At 40.1% G+C, this 21,910-nt stretch overlaps 1 protein-coding gene across 8 annotated transcripts in view; it reads left to right on the plus strand.

The window, feature by feature from the left end:
- Positions 1-21,910, plus strand: part of LOC100743601 (spectrin beta chain) — a 39,154-nt gene that overhangs the window by 4,683 nt on the left and 12,561 nt on the right. For 7 of the 8 annotated variants that reach the window (XM_003492283.4, XM_012389910.3, XM_024370175.2 and 4 more), the window contains exons 2-3: positions 14,905-15,093; positions 15,791-21,697. In XM_003492283.4, coding sequence (XP_003492331.1) covers positions 14,958-15,093; positions 15,791-21,697 — 6,043 coding nt within the window. In that variant the 5' untranslated portion in view covers positions 14,905-14,957. Of the gene's footprint in view, positions 1-1,503; positions 1,733-14,904; positions 15,094-15,790; positions 21,698-21,910 lie in introns of all 8 variants that reach the window. The other variant, XM_033322791.1, reaches the window with a different exon arrangement.

Consider the following 21,910-nt stretch of genomic DNA (forward strand, 5'->3'; position numbering starts at 1 on the left):
TAAACAAATATTAACTGCATCTTTAACGCAATTGTGTGCTCGATAACGTCTCCACTCCCTTATTGCTTTTGTTTTTCCTTATCTAAAGAAACTAGTTCTCGAGATGCGTCGCCGATCCAGCTGCGTCGAAGTTTTTATCGCGCGATCGGCTAATTAACCGATGTTCGATTTCTTAATTGAAACTGGTGTAAAACGACGGGAAAGTTTTTGTAACTGGAAACATTGATACTTTGAACAAAAGTATTTAGTATATAGATTGTATATAGCAGATAGGTAAAAGTATATAGATTGAACAAATGATATTTCCACTTTTTCCTCTCGAATCGCGCGCCGTTATTATCTACAGTAGCTACATATCATCGAACCTACGATATTTTCTCTATTTCGTTGTTCTCTCGATTCGTCGCATCGTTCTAGCGATGAATCACGCCCGGTGTATTTATAAGCGGGAGGATTTTTCATTTTGCGGGGACAGAATTAAACGAAGACGTCGATCTATTTCGAAAGTTGTTCTTCCTTTGATTAGCTACTCTTTTATCGACGAGTTTCGCCGCTAAACTATTTATAGTCTCGTTTGAACGGATCTAGCCTTTTTGACACGAGAGAAAACAAAGTTGAGAAATTAGCATTACACGCGCTTTCATATTATTTGTCTAAATTATTTACAATTCGAAAGAATCTTCTCTCGCGATCCATGCTGACTGTCTTTGTTTCTTAAATTCAACTATTTCCAAGTTATACCAAGTCAACCGATCATCGACCTAACTACGATATTATTGAAATATTTCCTACTCAACGAAACTTCTGCAATCTATTGCACGTATGCTCCTAATTAGAAAATTATTTCTAAGCTATCCGATACAAACGCATTCGACGTTCTCTCTAGTTTCTCAAGTTTCTCGAGCTCGATGAATTTCGCTTTCTAACGTTTGCTAGCCGAAAGCGATCGCCTTGAGTTCGACGTGCAAATTTTCGGCCGCGGTTTTAAGTGATAAACGATGCGTTGTAGCACGGCGTTCAAGTAAATGACGGAGGTAACCAAGTCGGCCGACAGCGGATTAACGTAAATGCGGACGTGACGTAGTTTCGTCCACAGCGGTGGACTACTAGTCGTGCTCTATGCACCAGCTTCCATAGCCTTAATCGAGGCATTTTTTTCGGCCTTCGTGCACCGTTCGATTTATTTTCTCATCCGCCGAAAATACGTGGCCGGCCACGAGTATGGGAACGGGTTGTTAAATTAATTTTAAAATAAATAATTTCTGACAGCAACAACTCGAAAATTTCACCACGTCTAAGAATATAATAGCGGTAGTTAAGGGTACCGAGTAGCTGAAGCGTTTTTGTAAATAGCGCATCATAGAGCGAAGATGTTTATTTTTACTATGAGATCGTTTGCACGGAACAGTCGGTATAACTGTATTTATTGATCTCCACGAGCTTGCTTGTACGCAGACGGGCGCGAGGATCGAATCTGCTTTTCTGAATCCCTACAAGTTGCAGGTTTTTGACCTTTCCATGCTGCACGCCGAGTCATCCTCGATAAATAGGAAAACACGCCAGCTGCCAAGGAATTTCAGATCCGAGCGCGACGATAATCGGGCCCACCGGAACATACCATGCACGTGGACATATTTTGTATCGGGCTCGTCGTCTGATCCACGCGAATCGTTAAACGCAACTCGAAGATCCGATGATGTGAAATTGCTGGGGTGAAATTGTTAGGGGCGAGGTCAAATATTTGATACATAAGTTGAAATAAATAGATGCTGGCACGAGTATTCGAACACTTTGCGTTATATGGGAGGCAACAAAGACTCTTATCTAATAATTTCGCAAGCAATTTTGCGAGTTGAAGAAACATCTGTACACGAAAGTTATTCGATCCTCGTACCGAGTAATGTTTAGTGAAGTAATTTTTATTCTGTACAGCCACGACAATGTACAAGGTAACAGTTTTTACTTATTAATTCATTTTTATGAGAAATATCTTTGAATATTTACTTGAATTAATGATTTGATAGAATCTAGGACGAATTAATTAACACGACCTTTCTCGCTATTCGATTCACCCAGTTTAGGTATCGGAGTTCCGGATCGCTGAAAATAGTTTCACTGGTCCAATATTGGATTCTGTGGCACGCAATTCGGTAGCCAAAAAAGGAACGAAAACAGACCACAGCTGTGAATATTTTCACCATTTTCCCATTTTCAGCATATCGAAGTTTCAAGCTTAAGGATTGGATAAATCGAAGCATAGATACGTTTAATACACGTATGCTCGTACATTTAAATATACGCAAACCAGAGACCTCCAATTTTTACGAATATTAACTCTGCACGTTGAAATATCCCGTGGTCGAGTACGAACAGTTACTATGATATAATGAAGTTGCGAATTGGAGTGTTAAACGATGCTGTCATACCCAGGCCTATTACAGCGCTCTATTCTTTTCGATACGAATCGAACATGACAAAAGTTGCGGTCCGTTTTTTCTCAGGCTCCTCGAATATCAATGTATTTCGATCTTACTTTAATTTCAACCGATCGAAGAATAGTTTTAATATTTTGAAAAAATCCGAGCGAAAATGAAATCCTCACCACTACGATTAATCCTGAAATTTAGAAAATTGCCGAGGACATTTGCCTCGAATTTAAGAAATTATTCAACGATAGGAAAATACGATTTGATCAAAGATAATTCGAACGCTTCGAATAGCGAAGCTAATTTTTTTTTGCTCAAACACCGGCTATCGATTTTACAACCTTACTATAATACGGAGGCTACTATACTTGGTCTACTCTGTATTCGACTGATCGCATCGTCTAGTCTCGCTCTTAACCTCATTAACCAATGGACCCCTCTTCCGAGTCGAATAAAGTCGCATTGTTGACGGCCTCCGCTGCAGCCGGGGACAGTGGAAATCAGGTCGCCCCCCAGCCACCTCGATTTTCATCGTTCATTGTCCCTCTGTATTCGTTATACCTCGGTTATCCCACTTACTGGGTAATCGCGTGGCAAATAATCCAGAAGCACAGAGATTAATTCCACGGAGGTCGTGACTCGAAAAACTTTAATGCCAAAGCGCTTCACTAACGCCTGTCTTATATACTTTGATAATTATCGATGTTTCATTCACCTTACCGATTTCTATGATTATTATACATGTTGCCGGCGATGCGATTCTGAACAACTTGTTTGTATACATATGACTGATACTCGCGATAAACTATCGCTACCGTCACACTATGCGTAGTACAGAATATAGAACTGCATATATAATTGTACGTACGGCCGTGACAGAGTGTGCGCTAATATTAGCAGCCGGATAAAATAATATCTAACCCGTACCTAATCTGCATCTTTTGTTTGTAGTTTAAGTAGGTTTGGGTTAAATGTCGTTTTGCCAGACGGCGGCCAACTAATACCAGGGCAAACGTTGTCACGGACTCGTAATTATACAGGCAGAGTTCACTGTAGTGGTATCGACAGTTTTGCCTATGTCTGGGAAACTATGGCCGAGCGGTGGTTATACGTATGGGGAAGAGTTGTTCGAAATGTCGATTTCTACAGGGTGTTAAAAAATCATCGAAATCGGTGGGATGCACGAGATACCGATAATCAGCCGTATCGTCGATTTTCTCTACTTTTCGTTTTCCGGTGTTTACCAATTCGGCAAGTAAGCGGCTCGAATAAAAACAACGGTAGCTGTCCGGTGTGAACGCTTCGTCTTCGACCAAATATAATGTACTCTTTGATGTACCGCAGAATTTTATGTATGTAATTAGTTCGTACGCGTCGTGAAATGGGAAAGGTTGAAAGTCGTCGAGATATCCTGTTATTGCCTTTGAACCGGCTAAAGGAAGTGGTATTATTTCGAGCCAAGTTGACGCGGTTCAAAATAATAACCAAGTCCTTTACGTTCTCTCGAGTGTATCGTAGTAGTACTTGCCGGGTAGTACCTCTCTGGGATAGTTGTACGCAGGTACAAGCAGGATATACATACTAAATGTACCGTGTGGTTATGCAAAAAGTGGTCGATCAAAGTCCCTAACCGTTTCTCATTTCATCTCGTACTTTCCAATTATGCTACGGCTATTTTCGTCTGACATTTAAGTATTGCCGAACTTTCATCTACAGAGTGACCATCGATCACACTCTTGAGCTAATCAACTGATCGATTAGAATCGATTAGAATCGTAGATATGTTGCAAATACGAGTTAGAAGCTAGTGCCTCTGTCAATGTCTATGCGGTTTTTGTAATCGAGCTTTCCTTTTTCCACTTAGGAAGATTAGAAAGATTACCGTCATCGATAGACTCGCGAGAAAGTGTCAGATTGTAATTAATTCTTGAATATATCAGAGCGAGTTGCTCTTTGTTACAATTTTGTCCTATGATTTTGAAAGATGCTTGAGCTGGAAATTTTTGTTATTCTATCCTGCTCTACTCGAGGTAGGACTCGCTAAAGGAGATTTTTGCGTCGGTAACGATGCACCGTATTCGCTCGCGTCGCAGTTAAAGAGACTAAAGAGGAAGAATTAATTAAAACTTCATTCCATTTCTCATTCTCGTGACGCTACTAATTCGTAGTCATATGAGAGTGTTATTAAAATAAAAGTTAAGAGAATACTTGCATTTGGTTAATTAATACGTGAAAGCCATAACAAATGCGATGATTTTATATAGTCGCACACGCTACAGTGGTTCTAGCGTGTAACTCTACAACCGCAGTCTTTCGGTCTTCTTCCATCCAATTATATTTTTCTAACGTTGAAAGATATCTGTAGATCTGTGAAAATACGAAAAACATCTTATACTCGTACGCATGATTTCTCGTTTTGGTTTCACGCGAAACGTCTTAGCACTCTACGTCTTAGAATTCTTCTCGATGTGAAAATATAGAAATTAAGTAATCAAACTTCGCGATAGACTCGAGAATGTTACAAACGGTTATTCACGATGGAACACCCGGTATATAATATATATCGTAAACATTGGCGCCACGGTGACTCTGCTGGAAAATCAATAGCCTGGCTGTGTTCGTGGCGAGTGGTAAGTTCATCTTACCTTCAGCGTTGCGGCGTTTGGGTCTATATCGTGCTCTTTTGTGCACGATATCGAATGGTGTACCCAGACAGGTACGCACCTGGTGGATGTGCCTCGAGTGTGTATCTATTATTACGAACAGAGAACCGATTATAAACTCGGCGAATATTACGAAACGAATAATACGGTGTTAAGTGGGATACGTTTACGAGGTTCAAAACGAATCGACCTTTTTCTTCCATTTGATTACTCGATCTGACGTAGTACGAAGCGGGAATATATCTTTTCTTTTTTTCAATAAAAAGATATTTACTACGTATAAGTAGCTTTTCTTTATTTTAAGTAAATTCTTGAAAACGATCTTTTATTTTTTACTACGACAAAGGTACGTACCTGTAATCCTTTCGTGACTAACGAGACAATTACGTTCCAAGGTAACTTCTAGAAATACTGCTGAGTTATTACGTATAATTTTTCTGACATCACTGAGAACTTTTGAAACGTGTCTCGTTATGAATGAGATTTCTCTACGTCTCATCCCGCGTTTCTCTTCGTTCGAAAGATCTTTGTTTCAACTAATAATATTTATGTCAACGTGCCGCTTATTTGCTCTTAGTCTTACTCTTAGTCTTCCTGTCGAAACGCAAAAATTGCCTCGGCAGCGTTATTTAGAATGCAAGTCTAAGATAATTGAGTCGATGTGTTATACGCGTCAGTAGCGTCGAATGTACTATTTCCTTTAGCTTATTTTTTTCTAAATCTGAACTAAGTCCACGCAATTATATCATTACGTTACTCATTAAAGATTTCAGAGTAATATAAGAAGTAAGAGAAATACGAATGTTTCTAATTGTACAAATTATAGGAATGCGGCCGCTTCAGAGTTAAAAAAGAGAAGGAGACTCCTTCGCGAAATCGTTAAAGTGTCTGGAGGAGCCTCTTTTTGTTCGATCGGCTGACAACTGTGTTACGACCGCTATATTAATCATCCACTTCCTCTAGCAAACGAATTTACAAGCGGTTGCGAGAGTCTCTTTGACCGGGCAGAAGGTCGTGGAGCTTTTTCTTTCCAGTCAAGGTGAAGGTGAAAACTCGGTGCTGATGAGATTCTTCAGAAAAAGACAAAGAAGACGACGATTGCCGGTGGTTGCTTACATCGAGGAAGCTTAACAAAGAGTTCCGTGTATTTGAGACTGTCGAATCCTTTGGCAACGAATGTTTGTATCAGATATATCATGTGCTAAAGGATATTTCAAAGTCAGACGAAAGTGTTCCACGGATCGTCATATTTCTCTCGGAAGCAAATATTTTAACGGTACAAAGCTACGATCGGAATGAAAATAAAGACGAAGGACGTCACTGAACGGAAGGGCATAGCAGATTTTTGAAGCCACACTTTTGTCAGACAAGCGTTGAGCTGCGAATAAATGCGTATAAAGGGAGTAAGTACGCGAATTGTAGGATTTTAGAGGTTGACGGTGGAAACGGAAGCCTGGCGCTCTCACGTCTAAGGACAAAGAGCTTGTTGTCTTGCGGTACCGTTTCTTTCAGTCATGTTTCCACGACTAGTCGTAACTGGGACGGTCCTAGTTTCCTTGATTGTAGTTGGACTTTGCCTACTCCCTTTTTTATAACTAGCTGGTCGCCTTGTTTGATCGATTACGTTAGTTCATGTTAAATACGCTATTATGTAATATTATCTCGATGCTTTGGCCGATCGATTAAAATTTAAAAGATCGTCCGAAAAGCGTCTATTTAATTTCTTCTATGGGAATAACGAAGAAACAATTCGTTAGACATCTCGACGATTCCAATGTCTCTCGCGACGACGAAATCTTCAACTTTTAACTTCCCTTGCTTCAACCGTCAATTATCTATGAAATCTTTTTTCGTAAATTTGTTGGACGATTAATTTTAGAGTAAAATTAATTAAAATAGAGCAAGAGAAAAAGAAGACGCAGTAAATCGACGTCTATAAGTAAGAGAGATGAGAAGTAGAAGAATGCTTCTTCCGTTGGAAGTATTGATTTATCAAGAAGTCAACCTACCACGGGTTTCTTCTAACGAAAGAACGTACGTGTCGAGTAATTTCATAATTTCTTTTTAAATAGCGCGTATCGCTCTCTTAGCGTGAGACAATTTATTTCCGTAAATAGATATAACTCGGAGTAACACAGTGGTATTAATAATACACGTGAGCAATAAATAAGAAAATGTTAACAAGTACCAAAAAAAAAAAAAAAAAAAATAAAAAAGAAAGGAAAATTTAAGAGCAGAATCTACAAGCGAAGATCATAACATTTCTCAATATAATCGCATTTTCTACCTCGCTCTTTTATCATTCTCGTGCTTCTTTTTAGAATGTGAACGGTTACGCGAACTACGGTTTCAGCCTATGATTATCACAAGCTAGCTACGTAATAGGTGTAATCATTTAACATTTGTGTACGCAAGAACTTTTTTTTCCAAATCACCTTGCAAGCAACGGTATTGCAGCCATTAATTTTTCATGACATCCTGTGTCACTTAGAAGTTACTTGCTCCGTCATCTGCGTATATATTTGAATACTTGAAGCATCATGAGTATAGTTGGATAGATTACAGAGAGCTGGGAATTAGATGCGAAGAGTTAATGAACGTTACAAGCGATCAAACTCGAATAAAAAATATGGAATTCTTCCCGGTACTAAAGTTCTTGCACGAGTCAATCCTACACTAGAGCGAGTAAAATTAACCTTCCTCGATGATCGTGTCATTCACTTTTGTGATTCACTTCACCCCGCCCACTGTTAGCCGTCGAGGCAGAGAGCTAATCTTTATACCCTTGCCCCGTTGGTTTGCTTCTCCTCTGCTTTCTGGCAACGCTCATTAAAGTATACCGGTGCTCGCATAATTGCTCTTAATTTACTGTAAGTGTCTGTCAGACACTAAAAGAATTTCATTCATCATTCTCGCTTTACTTTGTTCTGCTCCTTCGGTCTTCGGTCCGTTCAAACGATCGGTAAATTGGGTCGACGAGCAATGTCGATTCTTTTTGTCGGATTGCTCGTGCAAAATATATCTGCTGACTTGAAAATGTTATATGGAAAATTTTGTAAGTATCGAGCGAATGGAATATTTTCGTTAAATTTAGCGAACTCGAAGATGTATGTATTTTCGTGTTGGAAGATTCTTTTGACAGGGTCGACGTAGGATTTTGATTCTTTCGTTCAAACCGATCCAGAAAAGTTTATCGAAAATGTCGTAAACCAGATAGACAGAGAAGCTTCATTTCGTTTGTTAAATCACAGTGGAACGGTTTGTATAATTGGAGTTCGTAAGATGGAGGAGTTCGTCAATTTCCCCTGCTGCTTATGATTTTTCGCATAATAGGAGCTCACGTTCAGATAAGTAAACTCGATCAGCAAAAGGTCAGTTAATGGGGCGTTCACTAAAATTTCGTTCCATTAAACGGCGTTCTGTTATTGTCACGGGAAATGAGATTTTGTGTTTTACTATGATAAACTACATGTCATTGGGGAACAGCGATCTTCCTGTACGGATTCATTTGTCGATATCCTCGCGGAGATCGATCAGTCTATTTAAAAAATCGCCCTGGCATTTACGAAGTGACTCAGTATTTGACGTTTGGTGATAATGGAGCTCAAGGTTTCTTTCAACGTCCGAAGAAATAGCGATTTATATATATTTATTTCGATCGAGACAGCGAAAGTAACAGTATAGCGTTTATATTTATATTGGAAAGCGTTGATCTAAATATTGCATTGGAAACGCGATAACTTCTATTCTACGATTTGACTAGCTGGATGCGTTACGTGTCTAGTAAATGTTCTTTAAATGGCATTGCTCGGATGATTCATTCATTCCATGTTCGAATTACTTTTCTGATATAATCGTGCGGTTAGCGAAGCACAAGGAACATAGCTTGGGACGATTTTATTAAAAAAGAAATATAATAGATCAGCGTCAAATAAGTACAATTTTTTAGCCATCGACGAAACATTAATCTAGATATGTCCGAACATTTTCGCCTTTCTTATATTCTTCAAAATAATTATCATCTTCCCTTTACACTCGATCTAAACTGAATACAATATAATTAAATGTTCGTGTCACTGTTACTACATTCAATTCAAAGGATAATCGTACATTTCGGAGAATATTGGATAGCAAAAAAGAAGGAATGCTATGAAAATCACAAGATAAAATAAAATCATCTTCCAATCGTGTGGATAATTTGAATTTTTCAGAGAATTTTTAAATTATCGATGCAAATGTAATTTAAAGTACGCAACTCTCGTCGTTAAAACCGCGTACGAAAGTGCGATATCGGGGAAGGGTAGATTCGAGAGGAACAATCGCGTATCAAAGTTGAAAAAGACGAAGCAGAGATCACGATTAGACGAGCGTAGTTCACGTAGGCGGTTGAAATTCGAAAGTACGGACATATCCTGAGGCATCCGTGACCCCGTTGAGTCCTACTCTTACGAATCAAAGGTTAAGCAACGCGTGCAGGAACAGAACTAGGCAATTTTTCTTCTTTCTGGCTAACTCACGTGTCTACTCGAAACAGAATTTTTCTTCGTTAACACTTTGACTGTCACGTTGGTCATGTATGACCGGCCACGGTTTCTCCATGGTGATGCCACGGTGGTCGTTGGTGACCGGAGCGCTTGACCTTCTTACAATTGTAAAAATTGAATGAAAATTGACAGTTAGGACATTTTCAATATAACCGATAAATAGAAGATACTTTGAAATAAAAAGTGCCCCATTGAACAATTGAACAATTTTTACTAGAACATCGATAAAAAAAAAAGAGAACAAATCTTGCATCTAACGATGCACTGTGTTTGTATCCATATCTTTCAGGGATAATCTACGAATATTATTATAAACACAGCTTAAGAAACAATCGTAAATGCTGCTTTATAATCACATAATTGAAGTTAGAAGTGTGAACATACCTTACTATTATATATAGAACGAGCAAGTACCGTTTACCAATATCTTCTACACGTTTCAACGATATATTCTGCGCGTTTTGCTTACGACGAAACAACGAATGCGAATGGTTTGTTGAAATAAACGAAGCCTTCTTATAATATGTCGCTATCGACTGTTACCAAAGCGCCACGGTGGTCACCCGTAACCACCAATAAGATAAACTGTCCATTGCCAGGTATTACGATCCACTTTGTATGTATTTATTTACTTATTTCTCGACTTCAAAAAAGTATTTGGTTTGCGTACTTGTAATTGCCACTCGTTACGTTTGGCTCACAGTCAGTTGGCTATCTATTCTTGAGTCTTTTCTCCGGAACTCTTAATCAGCTTAAAAAGCGAATGGTTTGTTGCAATAAACGAAACCTTGTTGTAATATGTCGCTATCAACTGTTACCAAGATGCCGCGGTGATCACCCGTGACCACCAATAAGATAAACTGTCCATTGGAGAAGAATGTTGTCTTACATCGTCAATTTATTATTATTTTGCCATTATATGCTCTGAATAATAAAAATACTCTCGTGGCGTCCTCAGCGAAACGTTTGATTTCGGTGTGGCAGTCAAAGTGTCAAGAGATATCCATGTGATCTTAAGGCGTTCTCTCACTTGGCTGAAACTCCGTTCCGCGCTCGGCAACGAAATGTCACCGTGAAAGAACGACGCCCGTATCCACTTACCGTGGTTTTCCTTGAGTTTTTGCACGGCTACCCGCGCGAATACGTCGTAAGGTCGTGATATATTAGTCGCCGTGCACTTGTTGGAATCGAGGGAACTTTGAAGGACGTGGATCAAGAGCACGAGCCCTGTAGATCAGGCGAATTGAACTTAGTACGAAATTTAGCATCCGATGTATCCTGCGGATGGAATCGAAGTTGGACAATCGTACGAAAACTCGGAACTGTGTTCGAACAACAACTTTTATAGATGTACGCGATATGCGAGAACTTGATAAATTTTCACAAAAGAAACGACGAAAAAATAACGATTTCCGAGGATGTCTGCGAAATTGGAATATCTTATCTTGAAAAAATAGATCGAAATTAGAGGTTTAGGTGTTTCGTAGACGAATCGAAAAAGTTAGAATAAATGTTAGAAAGGAGAAATGTTCTAGAAAGAAAGGTTCGACTGTAGAACGAAGAAACGATGATTTTCGAGGATAATATTTTCACGTGATTCTCGAAGTATCGACACTTTAGATAGGAATATTCGATTATCCGATTATTTCGACAAGTACACTCTAATTGTAGTTTTAGATGATAACAATTTTCTTTTTCTTACGATAAATTCTTACGATAACGATTACCATGAAAATTACGAAATGCAGTTAAGCTACTCTACTAACAAGAATATTATAAAAAGTACATCTAAACCTTTCGCCTATTCTGCATTCTTTTAATCCATTTAAAAATAATCCGCAGAAAACTCGAATAAATCCAATTATTCCACACCTACAGCTCCACCATCATGCAGCTACGTATCGTTCTCAACTACGTACTTGGAGCGTGCAACTCGTTTCGTGCAACATTCTCTGCACAACTTAGCGTAATTATCTTCTCTTCTTTTCATCGCCACTCGTATGCAAGTACGATTCTCCTTACAAAGAACCAGAGGAATCTGAATTTCTAAAGAGACTCTGCGTTTTCTACTTGGCGTTATACAGCGCATTGAGCACGTGTGTACTATTTCCAGAGTACGATTCACGCAATCTCCGCCGAGATAACAATCGCGAAGCAATCTTATTTGCACGGGTTTGTCTCTTACGTGTTCCGTGTGTAATCTTGGTCAAATTCAGTTACAGTCGCTGGAAATCGATCAAAGTATCTGGACATTTTACGAGCGGTACGTATATCGTACTGTAATTAAAACACCTTTGAAATTAGCGGAGGCGAACGAAAGTGCAACTTTTCGATGCCACGAACGCGTGACTAATTCTAGATGTGTACGGAATAATATACCGTAGAAGTTATTCCTGGAACGGCAAATAAAGATTCTGCAGCAGCGTAACCGTGCATATTCTTCAATGAGAAACGGTGAACCTATTAATTGCGGATAAATGCTTGCAGATATTGTTGATAAGGCTGCAGATAAGCTGGAATCGTGTAAAAGACGAATCGCTATCGTTTAACATATATTAAGAATGAAACAGTGAAACGATATAGGCGAGGTTTATGTACAGTGATTCACGTAGGTTTTCCAACGCTCCTAGTAATTTTTTATGTACATTTGTTATGTACATTTTTTTGTGTTAAACATTTTGAAACAGCACTGTCTTGCAAATAAAGTTTTTGGTACCGAAAGTTATGTTCAAAAAGAGAAAGAAGGAGACGTAAATGTCTATTCTATGCGTACACAGGAATCATCCTCTTTATTTTTCAATTTTTATTAACGAAAAAAATCAAATAACACGCACATCGATTATTTCTACGAAACGGCCGACTACTGGAAGCATACGTTTACTGCAAGATTCGTATCTATGTGACTTCTTTTCGAACAATGATACTTATCGTTCGATGAGAAAGTAATTCATTCGGAAAAGTTAATTATAAAAATTTAAAATTCAACGAGACTGCACGATAATTGGATGTTCGACGTTCGCCGATTCTGATGGAAATGGTAAAGCACGCGTTTGAGACGCGAGTCCTTTTACAGAGCAACGTCAATCCGAGAATGAATAAAACATAATTGCGCGCATGATTTCATCCTGTCGATCGAGCAAACAAACTTTTATAGCGTATCGTTGATTGAAATTACATAATCGAGGCTTTCGATTGCTGCGAGCGAAGCGCGATGATAAGAATTCCATCGACTGTTCGTGCAATTTCCCTCAAATTCTTTCAGTTTGCCGAGGTGTTCTTTATTCTTCCTCCTGGTCGACAGATATAGTCGTTGGAATTGAAATTGCGCGCTTAAAACTACAGAAATGCGTAAATACTGTCTTATCTGTTAGTTTTATTTTAAGGTTGACGACGATACGTCGCGAGATAATTTTTCGAAAAAAGCTACTAGACTGTTATAATTTCCTGCAACGATTCTATGCAGTCGCAAGAAGAGTAGAGAAACGAGGTATTTTTGTTCTCGACGAGCAGCGCAATGTTTATCAGATACGCTGCGCCACGTTATTGGACCGAAAAGTTATTTTTGGTCGTTACATCATATAAAATAAGACTTTTTATACTACCTGTATAACTGGTCAACAGTTTGTAGACTTTTAAAGAGTAAATATAATACGAAGAAACGTGTAATGAATCGTCTTTTAGCTACGTGTACGATTGTTTGTATAAAATCGCAAGAAAAATGCAAGGCTGACTGACGTATCATTATCACGAAAACTCGAGCAACTAGGCATTTATCAGATTACGTGGCGTTATTAGACTGAAAAATTATATTGGATCGTTACATCAGAGACTTTGTACGATGATTGCAAAGAACGGGTTTATCGCGATCAAATGGAAGGAAAGCAACGTACGATCGTATATTGTCAAGTGCACGTACCGCTTATTTCCAGACGTGTACCGTGAACAACTCGTTGCTTTACGTCCTGAGATCGTGTGGGAGTCGCTCGACGTGCGATTACATCACGCGAATGATGTCACACGTGCGAAATATGCACCAATGGCGTACGAAGCCGGCCACAGACGAATGAATAAACCGCTCGTCCCGTTCTTCGTATCCGCGAATTCGTTCCTTCCTGATACCGTAATCCGCAATTGAAACAAATTGTCGTTGGCTAGGTTGTTGATAGCAACTCATCGTTACGTCCACCAAATATGCTAATTACGTATGTACGTATATATGCAGAGTTATTTTAGCTGAAAGTTCTCGGATGGTCTTTTGTGTAGAAAAGTGGACAAAATGTTTGACAAGTTTCGTACCAAGTATTTTTGCTCAGCGATTCTAACGAATTGAATTTAGCTCGTTTAATAATCAATCGTGATGACCAAACATCATTAACGTTGTCACCAGTAGAGCCAAACGTCACTGATACATAATGTATGATTTATAGATGTGCGTGAATGTACAGTGGCTACGAAAAGTATTTGAACGTTGAAGTATTGAATTAAGTATTGAAGTATTGAATTTAGCACGTTTAATAACATCGTGATGACCAAACATCATTAACGTTGTCACCAGTAGAGCCAAACGTCACTAATACATAATGTATGATTTATAGATGTGCGTGAATGTACAGTGGCTACAAAAAGTATTTGAACATTAAAGTATTCAATTTAGTATGTTTAATAACATCGTGATGACCAGACATCATTAATGTTACCAGTACAACCAAACGTCACTGATACATAATGTACGATTTATAGATGTGTGTGCATGTACAGTGGCAACAAAAAGTATTTGAACATTAAAGTATTCAATTTAGCATGTTTAATAACATCGTGATGACCAAACATCATTAATGTTGTCACCAGTACAACCAAACGTCACTGATACATAATGTACGATTTATAGATGTGCGTGCATGTACAGTGGCTACAAAAAGTATTTGAACGTTATTTCCGAATGAAGCGCCCCGTTACAAGCTTTTACATATTTTTGTTTCTTTTCATAGTATCAAATCTTTATAACCGTGTGAAATTTTAATATACTTGGACCTATGTAATTAATTAGTGCGTAAATGATATAATAAATACAATATTGTAGAGTTCTCGTAATAATTACTTTTTATTTAATAGTGGCTAAGAATAAAACGTTTAATTACCACGTTTGTTTGATTTCATCGATTTCTAAAATTAAACAGAAAAAAAAAGAAAGAAGAAAATGCAAGAAAATTTCGTTCGAATATGAAAATTCTTTACGTATAAAAATCGGAACGTGATGTTGCTTTGTTCCAGGAGCACCCTTTCGAAGGGTAAGAAAGAAGTGAGTTGTTGGTCCGATTGACAAAATGACGACCGACATCTCGGTGGTGCGCGGGGGTTGGGACCCCACGCTACAACAAGAGATTGTCGATGAGTACGAATACGACGGGGGAAACTCGAGTTCGAGACTTTTTGAACGTTCACGCATCAAAGCTTTAGCTGGTACGTTCTCTTTTCCTTACTTGTTATCTTTATATTCGTTAACAAAAACGAAACGTTTCTGTTTGATAAATGGTTTCCAATTTTTGTAGTATGGAGTATTTTCATTCATGAATTTTGAAAAAAACGTGAATGTGATCGAAAAGTATGGTTGGTGCATAGCAGCTTTATTTCGTAAATTCGTGTATATTATACGTAACTTGTAAGATGCAATTTGTAAATGGTCATAAGAAGCATACTTTGTATACGAATAAATTTTAGTAGATCGTTGATGATTTACACGATGATGTATCGTTAATTATTTGTGAAATTAAAACGTCAAAGCTAGCTTTGCCACATCCTTTGATATAGATACTGGGTTGATAAGTGCACGCTTTAAAATGTGTGGCTATCGTAGAAAATGTTTAGTAGTAGCCTTCCGGTGAATCTAAAATCATTGAGTGAGCACTTGAGTGTATTATAAGAATGTATAGAAAAATAAATATCGCAACAGATATCGTGAGATAGATAGCCTGAATTTATTAGAAATGAACTACGATACAGTTGTGGACGACCTGAGAGGTAGAAATAGAAAAGCGATTTTAAAACATTGCAATTTAATAAATTTTCTATACTTACGTCCTTTTTTTTAATCAATTCTGTAATTAAAATGTTGTTATAATATTTACTAAAGTTTCTATTTTCGTGTTTCTTAAACCAGGTGAACGTGAATTGGTACAAAAGAAGACTTTCCAAAAATGGGTCAATTCCCATCTGGTTCGGTGTTCATGCCGAATTGGCGATCTATACGTCGATCTTCGAGATGGCAAAATGCTCATCAAGCTTCTCGAGATTCTCTCCGGAGAACGTTTACCACGACCTACGAAAGGAAAAATGCGAATCCATTGTCTAGAAAACGTCGATAAAGCGTTGCAATTCCTTCGGGAGCAACGAGTGCATCTAGAAAATATGGGATCTCACGACATAGTCGATGGAAATCCTCGTTTGAGTCTTGGTCTCATCTGGACCATTATCCTGCGATTCCAAATTCAAGACATTACCATCGAAGAAACGGACAATCAAGAAACGAAATCAGCGAAAGACGCTCTACTTCTTTGGTGTCAAATGAAAACTGCTGGATATCACAATGTAAATGTACGAAATTTCACTACATCCTGGCGCGATGGTTTAGCCTTCAACGCCATCATCCATAAACACCGTCCGGATTTGATTCAGTTCGACAAACTTTCCAAATCAAATGCTATTTACAATTTAAACAACGCGTTCAATGTAGCCGAAGACAAGCTTGGCCTGACGAAACTTTTAGATGCTGAAGACATATTCGTCGATCATCCTGACGAAAAATCAATCATCACTTATGTAGTCACGTATTATCATTACTTCTCAAAGATGAAACAGGAGACCGTGCAAGGTAAAAGAATAGGCAAAGTGGTTGGTATTGCCATGGAGAATGATCGTATGATACACGAGTACGAAAGTTTAACCAGTGACCTATTGAGATGGATAGAAGGCACCATAGAGGCTTTAGGTGATCGTCGGTTTGCTAACTCTTTAGTAGGAGTGCAATCTCAGCTCTCCCAATTCTCTAATTATCGTACTGTGGAGAAACCTCCGAAGTTTGTCGAGAAAGGCAATCTGGAGGTGTTGCTGTTCACTTTACAGTCGAAGATGCGAGCCAATAATCAAAAACCATATACGCCTAAAGAGGGTAAGATGATCTCGGACATTAACAAAGCGTGGGAGAGGCTAGAAAAGGCGGAACACGAGCGTGAATTGGCACTGCGTGAAGAATTGATTCGTCAGGAGAAATTGGAACAACTAGCAGCTAGATTCAACCGAAAGGCTAGCATGAGAGAGACCTGGTTGTCCGAGAATCAACGTTTGGTTTCTCAGGATAATTTCGGTTTCGATTTAGCTGCTGTGGAAGCTGCAGCCAAGAAGCACGAGGCCATCGAGACAGACATCTTTGCTTATGAAGAACGAGTTCAAGCTGTTATGGCTGTTTCACAGGAATTGGAAGCTGAGAATTATCACGATATCGAACGTATTAATGCTCGGAAAGACAATGTTCTTAGATTGTGGAATTATCTGCTCGAATTGCTTCGTGCTAGAAGGATGAGATTAGAGTTGTCTTTGCAGCTCCAACAGAACTTCCAAGAGATGTTGTACATTCTAGACAGTATGGAAGAAATAAAAATGCGTCTGTTGACCGACGATTATGGAAAGCACTTGATGGGCGTCGAGGATCTTTTGCAGAAACATTCTCTGGTAGAAGCTGATATCAACGTGTTGGGCGAAAGAGTGAAAGCTGTCGTTCAACAGAGCCAGAGATTCTTAGAACACGGAGAAGGTTATCGACCGTGTGATCCAACTATCATTGTTGAACGCGTACAACAGCTCGAAGACGCGTACGCTGAATTGGTACGCCTGGCAGTCGAACGCAGAGCCAGATTGGAAGAGTCTCGTAAATTGTGGCAGTTCTATTGGGACATGGCTGACGAGGAGAATTGGATAAAGGAGAAGGAACAGATCGTATCGACTGGAGACATTGGTCACGATTTGACGACTATAAATCTGCTGTTGTCCAAACACAAAGCATTGGAGAATGAAATCCAGTCTCATGAACCGCAATTGATGTCTGTGGCTGCTGTTGGAGATGAACTGGTTCGTCAGAAACACTTTGGTTCTGATAGGATTCAGGAGAGGCTTCAAGAAATTCTGGGAATGTGGAATCATCTTCTGGATTTGGCCGCTTTCAGAAGGAAGCGCTTGGAGGAGGCTGTAGACTACCATCAACTGTTTGCAGATGCCGATGACATTGATATTTGGATGCTGGATACACTACGACTCGTCTCATCAGAAGACGTTGGCAGAGACGAAGCCAATGTCCAATCGTTGTTGAAGAAACACAAAGATGTGACAGATGAACTCAAGAACTACGCTACAACTATCGATCAGCTTCGTCAGCAGGCATCGTCTCTTGGTGAGCAGGATGCTAAGTCACCGGAAGTGCTGGAAAGACTGGACTCTATAGACTCCAGATACAAGGAACTTATGGAACTCGCCAAACTTCGCAAACAGAGATTGTTGGATGCATTATCATTGTACAAGTTGTTCAGCGAGTCAGACGGAGTGGAACAATGGATCGGTGAGAAGAATAGGATGTTGGAGACTATGGTACCAGCGAAGGATATCGAAGACGTTGAGATTATGAAGCACAGATACAATGGTTTCGAAAAGGAAATGTATGCCAACGCTTCTCGAGTTGCTGTGGTCAATCAACTCGCAAGACAATTATTGCACGTTGAACATCCCAATTCTGAGCAGATCGTTGCACGTCAGAACGAGTTGAACCAGAAATGGGCTGAGCTCCGCGAGAAAGCAGAGAACAAACGTGACGAATTGAACTCTGCTCATGGCGTACAGACCTTCCACATTGAATGCCGCGAGACAGTATCTTGGATCGAGGATAAGAAACGTATCCTTCAACAAACAGACAGTTTAGAGATGGATCTGACTGGAGTCATGACCTTGCAACGTCGACTAAGTGGAATGGAGCGCGACTTGGCAGCCATCCAGGCTAAATTGGACGCCTTGGAAATGGAGGCTCAGAATATTCAACAACAGAATCTGGAAGATCCTGAGGTGATCAAGGGAAGGATTGATCAGATACACACTATTTGGGAGCAGTTGACACAGATGTTGAAGGAACGTGATGCAAAATTGGAAGAAGCAGGTGATCTTCACAGATTCCTCAGAGATTTGGATCACTTCCAGGCTTGGTTACGCAGGACACAAACTGATGTGGCCAGCGAAGATACTCCAACTACCTTGGCTGATGCTGAGAAACTCTTGACACAACACCAGAATATTAAGGAAGAGATTGATAATTATACCGATGACTACCAGAAGATGATGGAGTACGGCGAAAGATTGACCAGTGAAGCTGGTGATGGTGATACACAGTACATGTTCCTTAGGGAGAGATTAAACGCCCTGAAGATGGGCTGGGAAGATTTACGCCAGATGTGGGTCAACAGAAAGATCTTACTGTCCAATTCTCTTAATCTGCAAATCTTCGATCGCGACGCACGCCAGGCAGAAGTGCTTTTGTCCCAGCAAGAGCACATTCTCGCTAAGGATGAAACGCCGGCGAACTTCGAACAAGCGGAGCACATGATCAAGCGTCACGAGGCGTTCATGACCACGATGGACGCGAACGACGAGAAAATCAACTCCGTGGTGCAGTTCGCCGGACGACTTGTCGACGAGGGCCACTTCGCGGCGGACAAAGTCAAGAAGAAGGCAGAGAGCATTAACGAGCGTCGTCGAATAAACCGAGAGAAGGCGAATCAGTATATGGAGAAACTCAAGGATCAGTTACAGTTGCAGATGTTCTTACAGGATTGCGAAGAATTGGGAGAATGGGTTCAGGAGAAGCACATCACCGCTCAAGATGAAACTTATAGAAGTGCCAAGACGGTGCATAGCAAGTGGACAAGGCACCAGGCGTTTGAGGCCGAAATCGCGAGTAATAAGGATCGTCTGCAGCAATTACAACAGGCTGCTGAAGAATTGATTCAACAGAAGCCTGATTTAGCTGAGATCATCAAGCCTAAGGTGGCAGAATTGGCTGACCAGTTTGAGGAACTTGAGACTACTACTCATGACAAGGGTGAACGCCTGTTCGACGCCAATCGTGAAGTTCTTATTCACCAGACTTGCGACGATATTGATTCTTGGATGAACGAACTGGAGAAACAGATTGAAAGCACGGATACTGGTTCTGATTTGGCATCGGTGAATATCTTGATGCAGAAGCAACAAATGATCGAAACTCAGATGGCTGTGAAAGCGAGACAGGTTACCGAGTTGGACAAACAGGCTGAACACTTGCAACGTACGGTGCCTGACGACAAGATGGAGGAGATTAAGTGCAAGAAGGAGAAGGTGGCTCAGAGATTCGCCCAACTGAAAGCACCATTGATCGATCGTCAACGTCAGTTAGAGAAGAAGAAAGAAGCTTTCCAGTTCAGGCGCGACGTGGAAGACGAGAAACTCTGGATCGCCGAGAAGATGCCTCAGGCTACCAGTACGGAGTATGGAAATTCATTGTTTAACGTGCACATGCTTAAGAAGAAGAACCAGTCTCTGCGTACTGAGATAGAGAACCATGAACCCAGAATCAATCTGGTCTGCAACAACGGACAGAAACTTATAGACGAGGGCCACGAGGATAGTCCTGAGTTCCAGAAATTGATACCCGAATTAACCGAGAAATGGAAGGAGCTGAAGCATGCTGTAGACGACAGGAACAAGCATCTCTTGCAAAACGAAAAGGCACAGCAGTACTTCTTTGACGCGACAGAAGCGGAATCCTGGATGAGCGAACAAGAATTGTATATGATGGTAGAAGACCGTGGCAAGGACGAAATTTCAGCCCAGAACTTGATGAAGAAACACGAGTCTTTGGAACATGCCATGGAAGATTATGCAGAGACCATCCGCCAGCTTGGAGAAACCGCCAGGCAGCTCATTAACGATCAACATCCTCTTGTTGACCAGATTGCTGTGAAGCAATCACAAGTAGACAAACTGTACGCTGGTTTGAAAGATCTTGCTGGCGAACGTCGAGCTAAATTAGACGACGCTCTTCAATTGTTCATGCTGAATAGAGAAGTGGACGATCTAGAGCAGTGGATCGCAGAAAGAGAATTAGTAGCTGGAAGCCACGAATTGGGTCAGGATTACGATCATGTGACGCTCCTTTGGGAGAGGTTCAAAGAGTTTGCTCGAGATACTGAGGCGATAGGCTCGGAAAGAGTGGCGGCAGTGAATGGAATTGCAGATTCTCTAATGGCAAGTGGTCATTCCGATGCTGCTACTATTGCAGAATGGGAGGATGGTTTGAACGAAGTCTGGCAAGATTTGCTGGAATTGATCGAGACTCGTACGCAAATGCTGGAAGCTAGTAAAGAACTGCACAAGTTCTTCCACGATTGCAAAGACGTGCTTGGAAGAATCTTGGAGAAACAGAACGCTATGTCTGACGAATTAGGTCGCGACGCTGGCTCAGTCTCAGCTCTGCAGAGGAAGCACGCCAATTTCATGCAGGATTTATCCACGTTGCAGAGCCAGGTGTCGCAGATCCAAGAGGAATCTGCTACGTTACAGGCTAGTTATTGCGGAGACAAGGCTAGAGAGATCACTAATCGTGAAGGAGAGGTAGTTGCTGCTTGGAACAATCTTCAATCGCTTTGCGATGGTAGAAGAACGAAACTGGAGGATACCGGTGATCTGTTCCGATTCTTCAACATGGTTAGGACTCTGATGATTTGGATGGATGATGTAGTTCGTCAGATGAACACTTCGGAGAAACCTCGCGACGTTGCTGGAGTGGAGTTACTAATGAACAATCATCAAAGTTTAAAAGCCGAAATAGATGCTAGGGAGGACAATCTGATGGCGTGTATCAATCTTGGGAAAGACTTGTTAGCCAGGAACCACTATGCTAGTAGCCAGATCAAGGAGAAATTGGCAGCTTTAACTGATCACAGAAACGCGTTGCTGCATAGATGGGAGGAACGTTGGGAGAATCTACAACTGAGTAAATATATAGATATTTTGATTGAACTATTATAATTTATTGTGGATTTTTATGCATTTATAGGAAATTTCAAAGTACAAAAAATCTTTAAAATATCTCAGATAGAATATAGATTATAAGTAGGTGAAATACATTTTTTAATAGTGTTCGTAAAAATACGAATCTATATAAATATCCGCAGTCTATTTATCGTGTCAGAAATGATATGGTCAC

Source organism: Bombus impatiens, unplaced genomic scaffold, assembly GCF_000188095.3.
Source record: "Bombus impatiens unplaced genomic scaffold, BIMP_2.2 scf_0670, whole genome shotgun sequence".
Taxonomy (NCBI): Eukaryota; Metazoa; Arthropoda; class Insecta; order Hymenoptera; family Apidae; genus Bombus; species Bombus impatiens.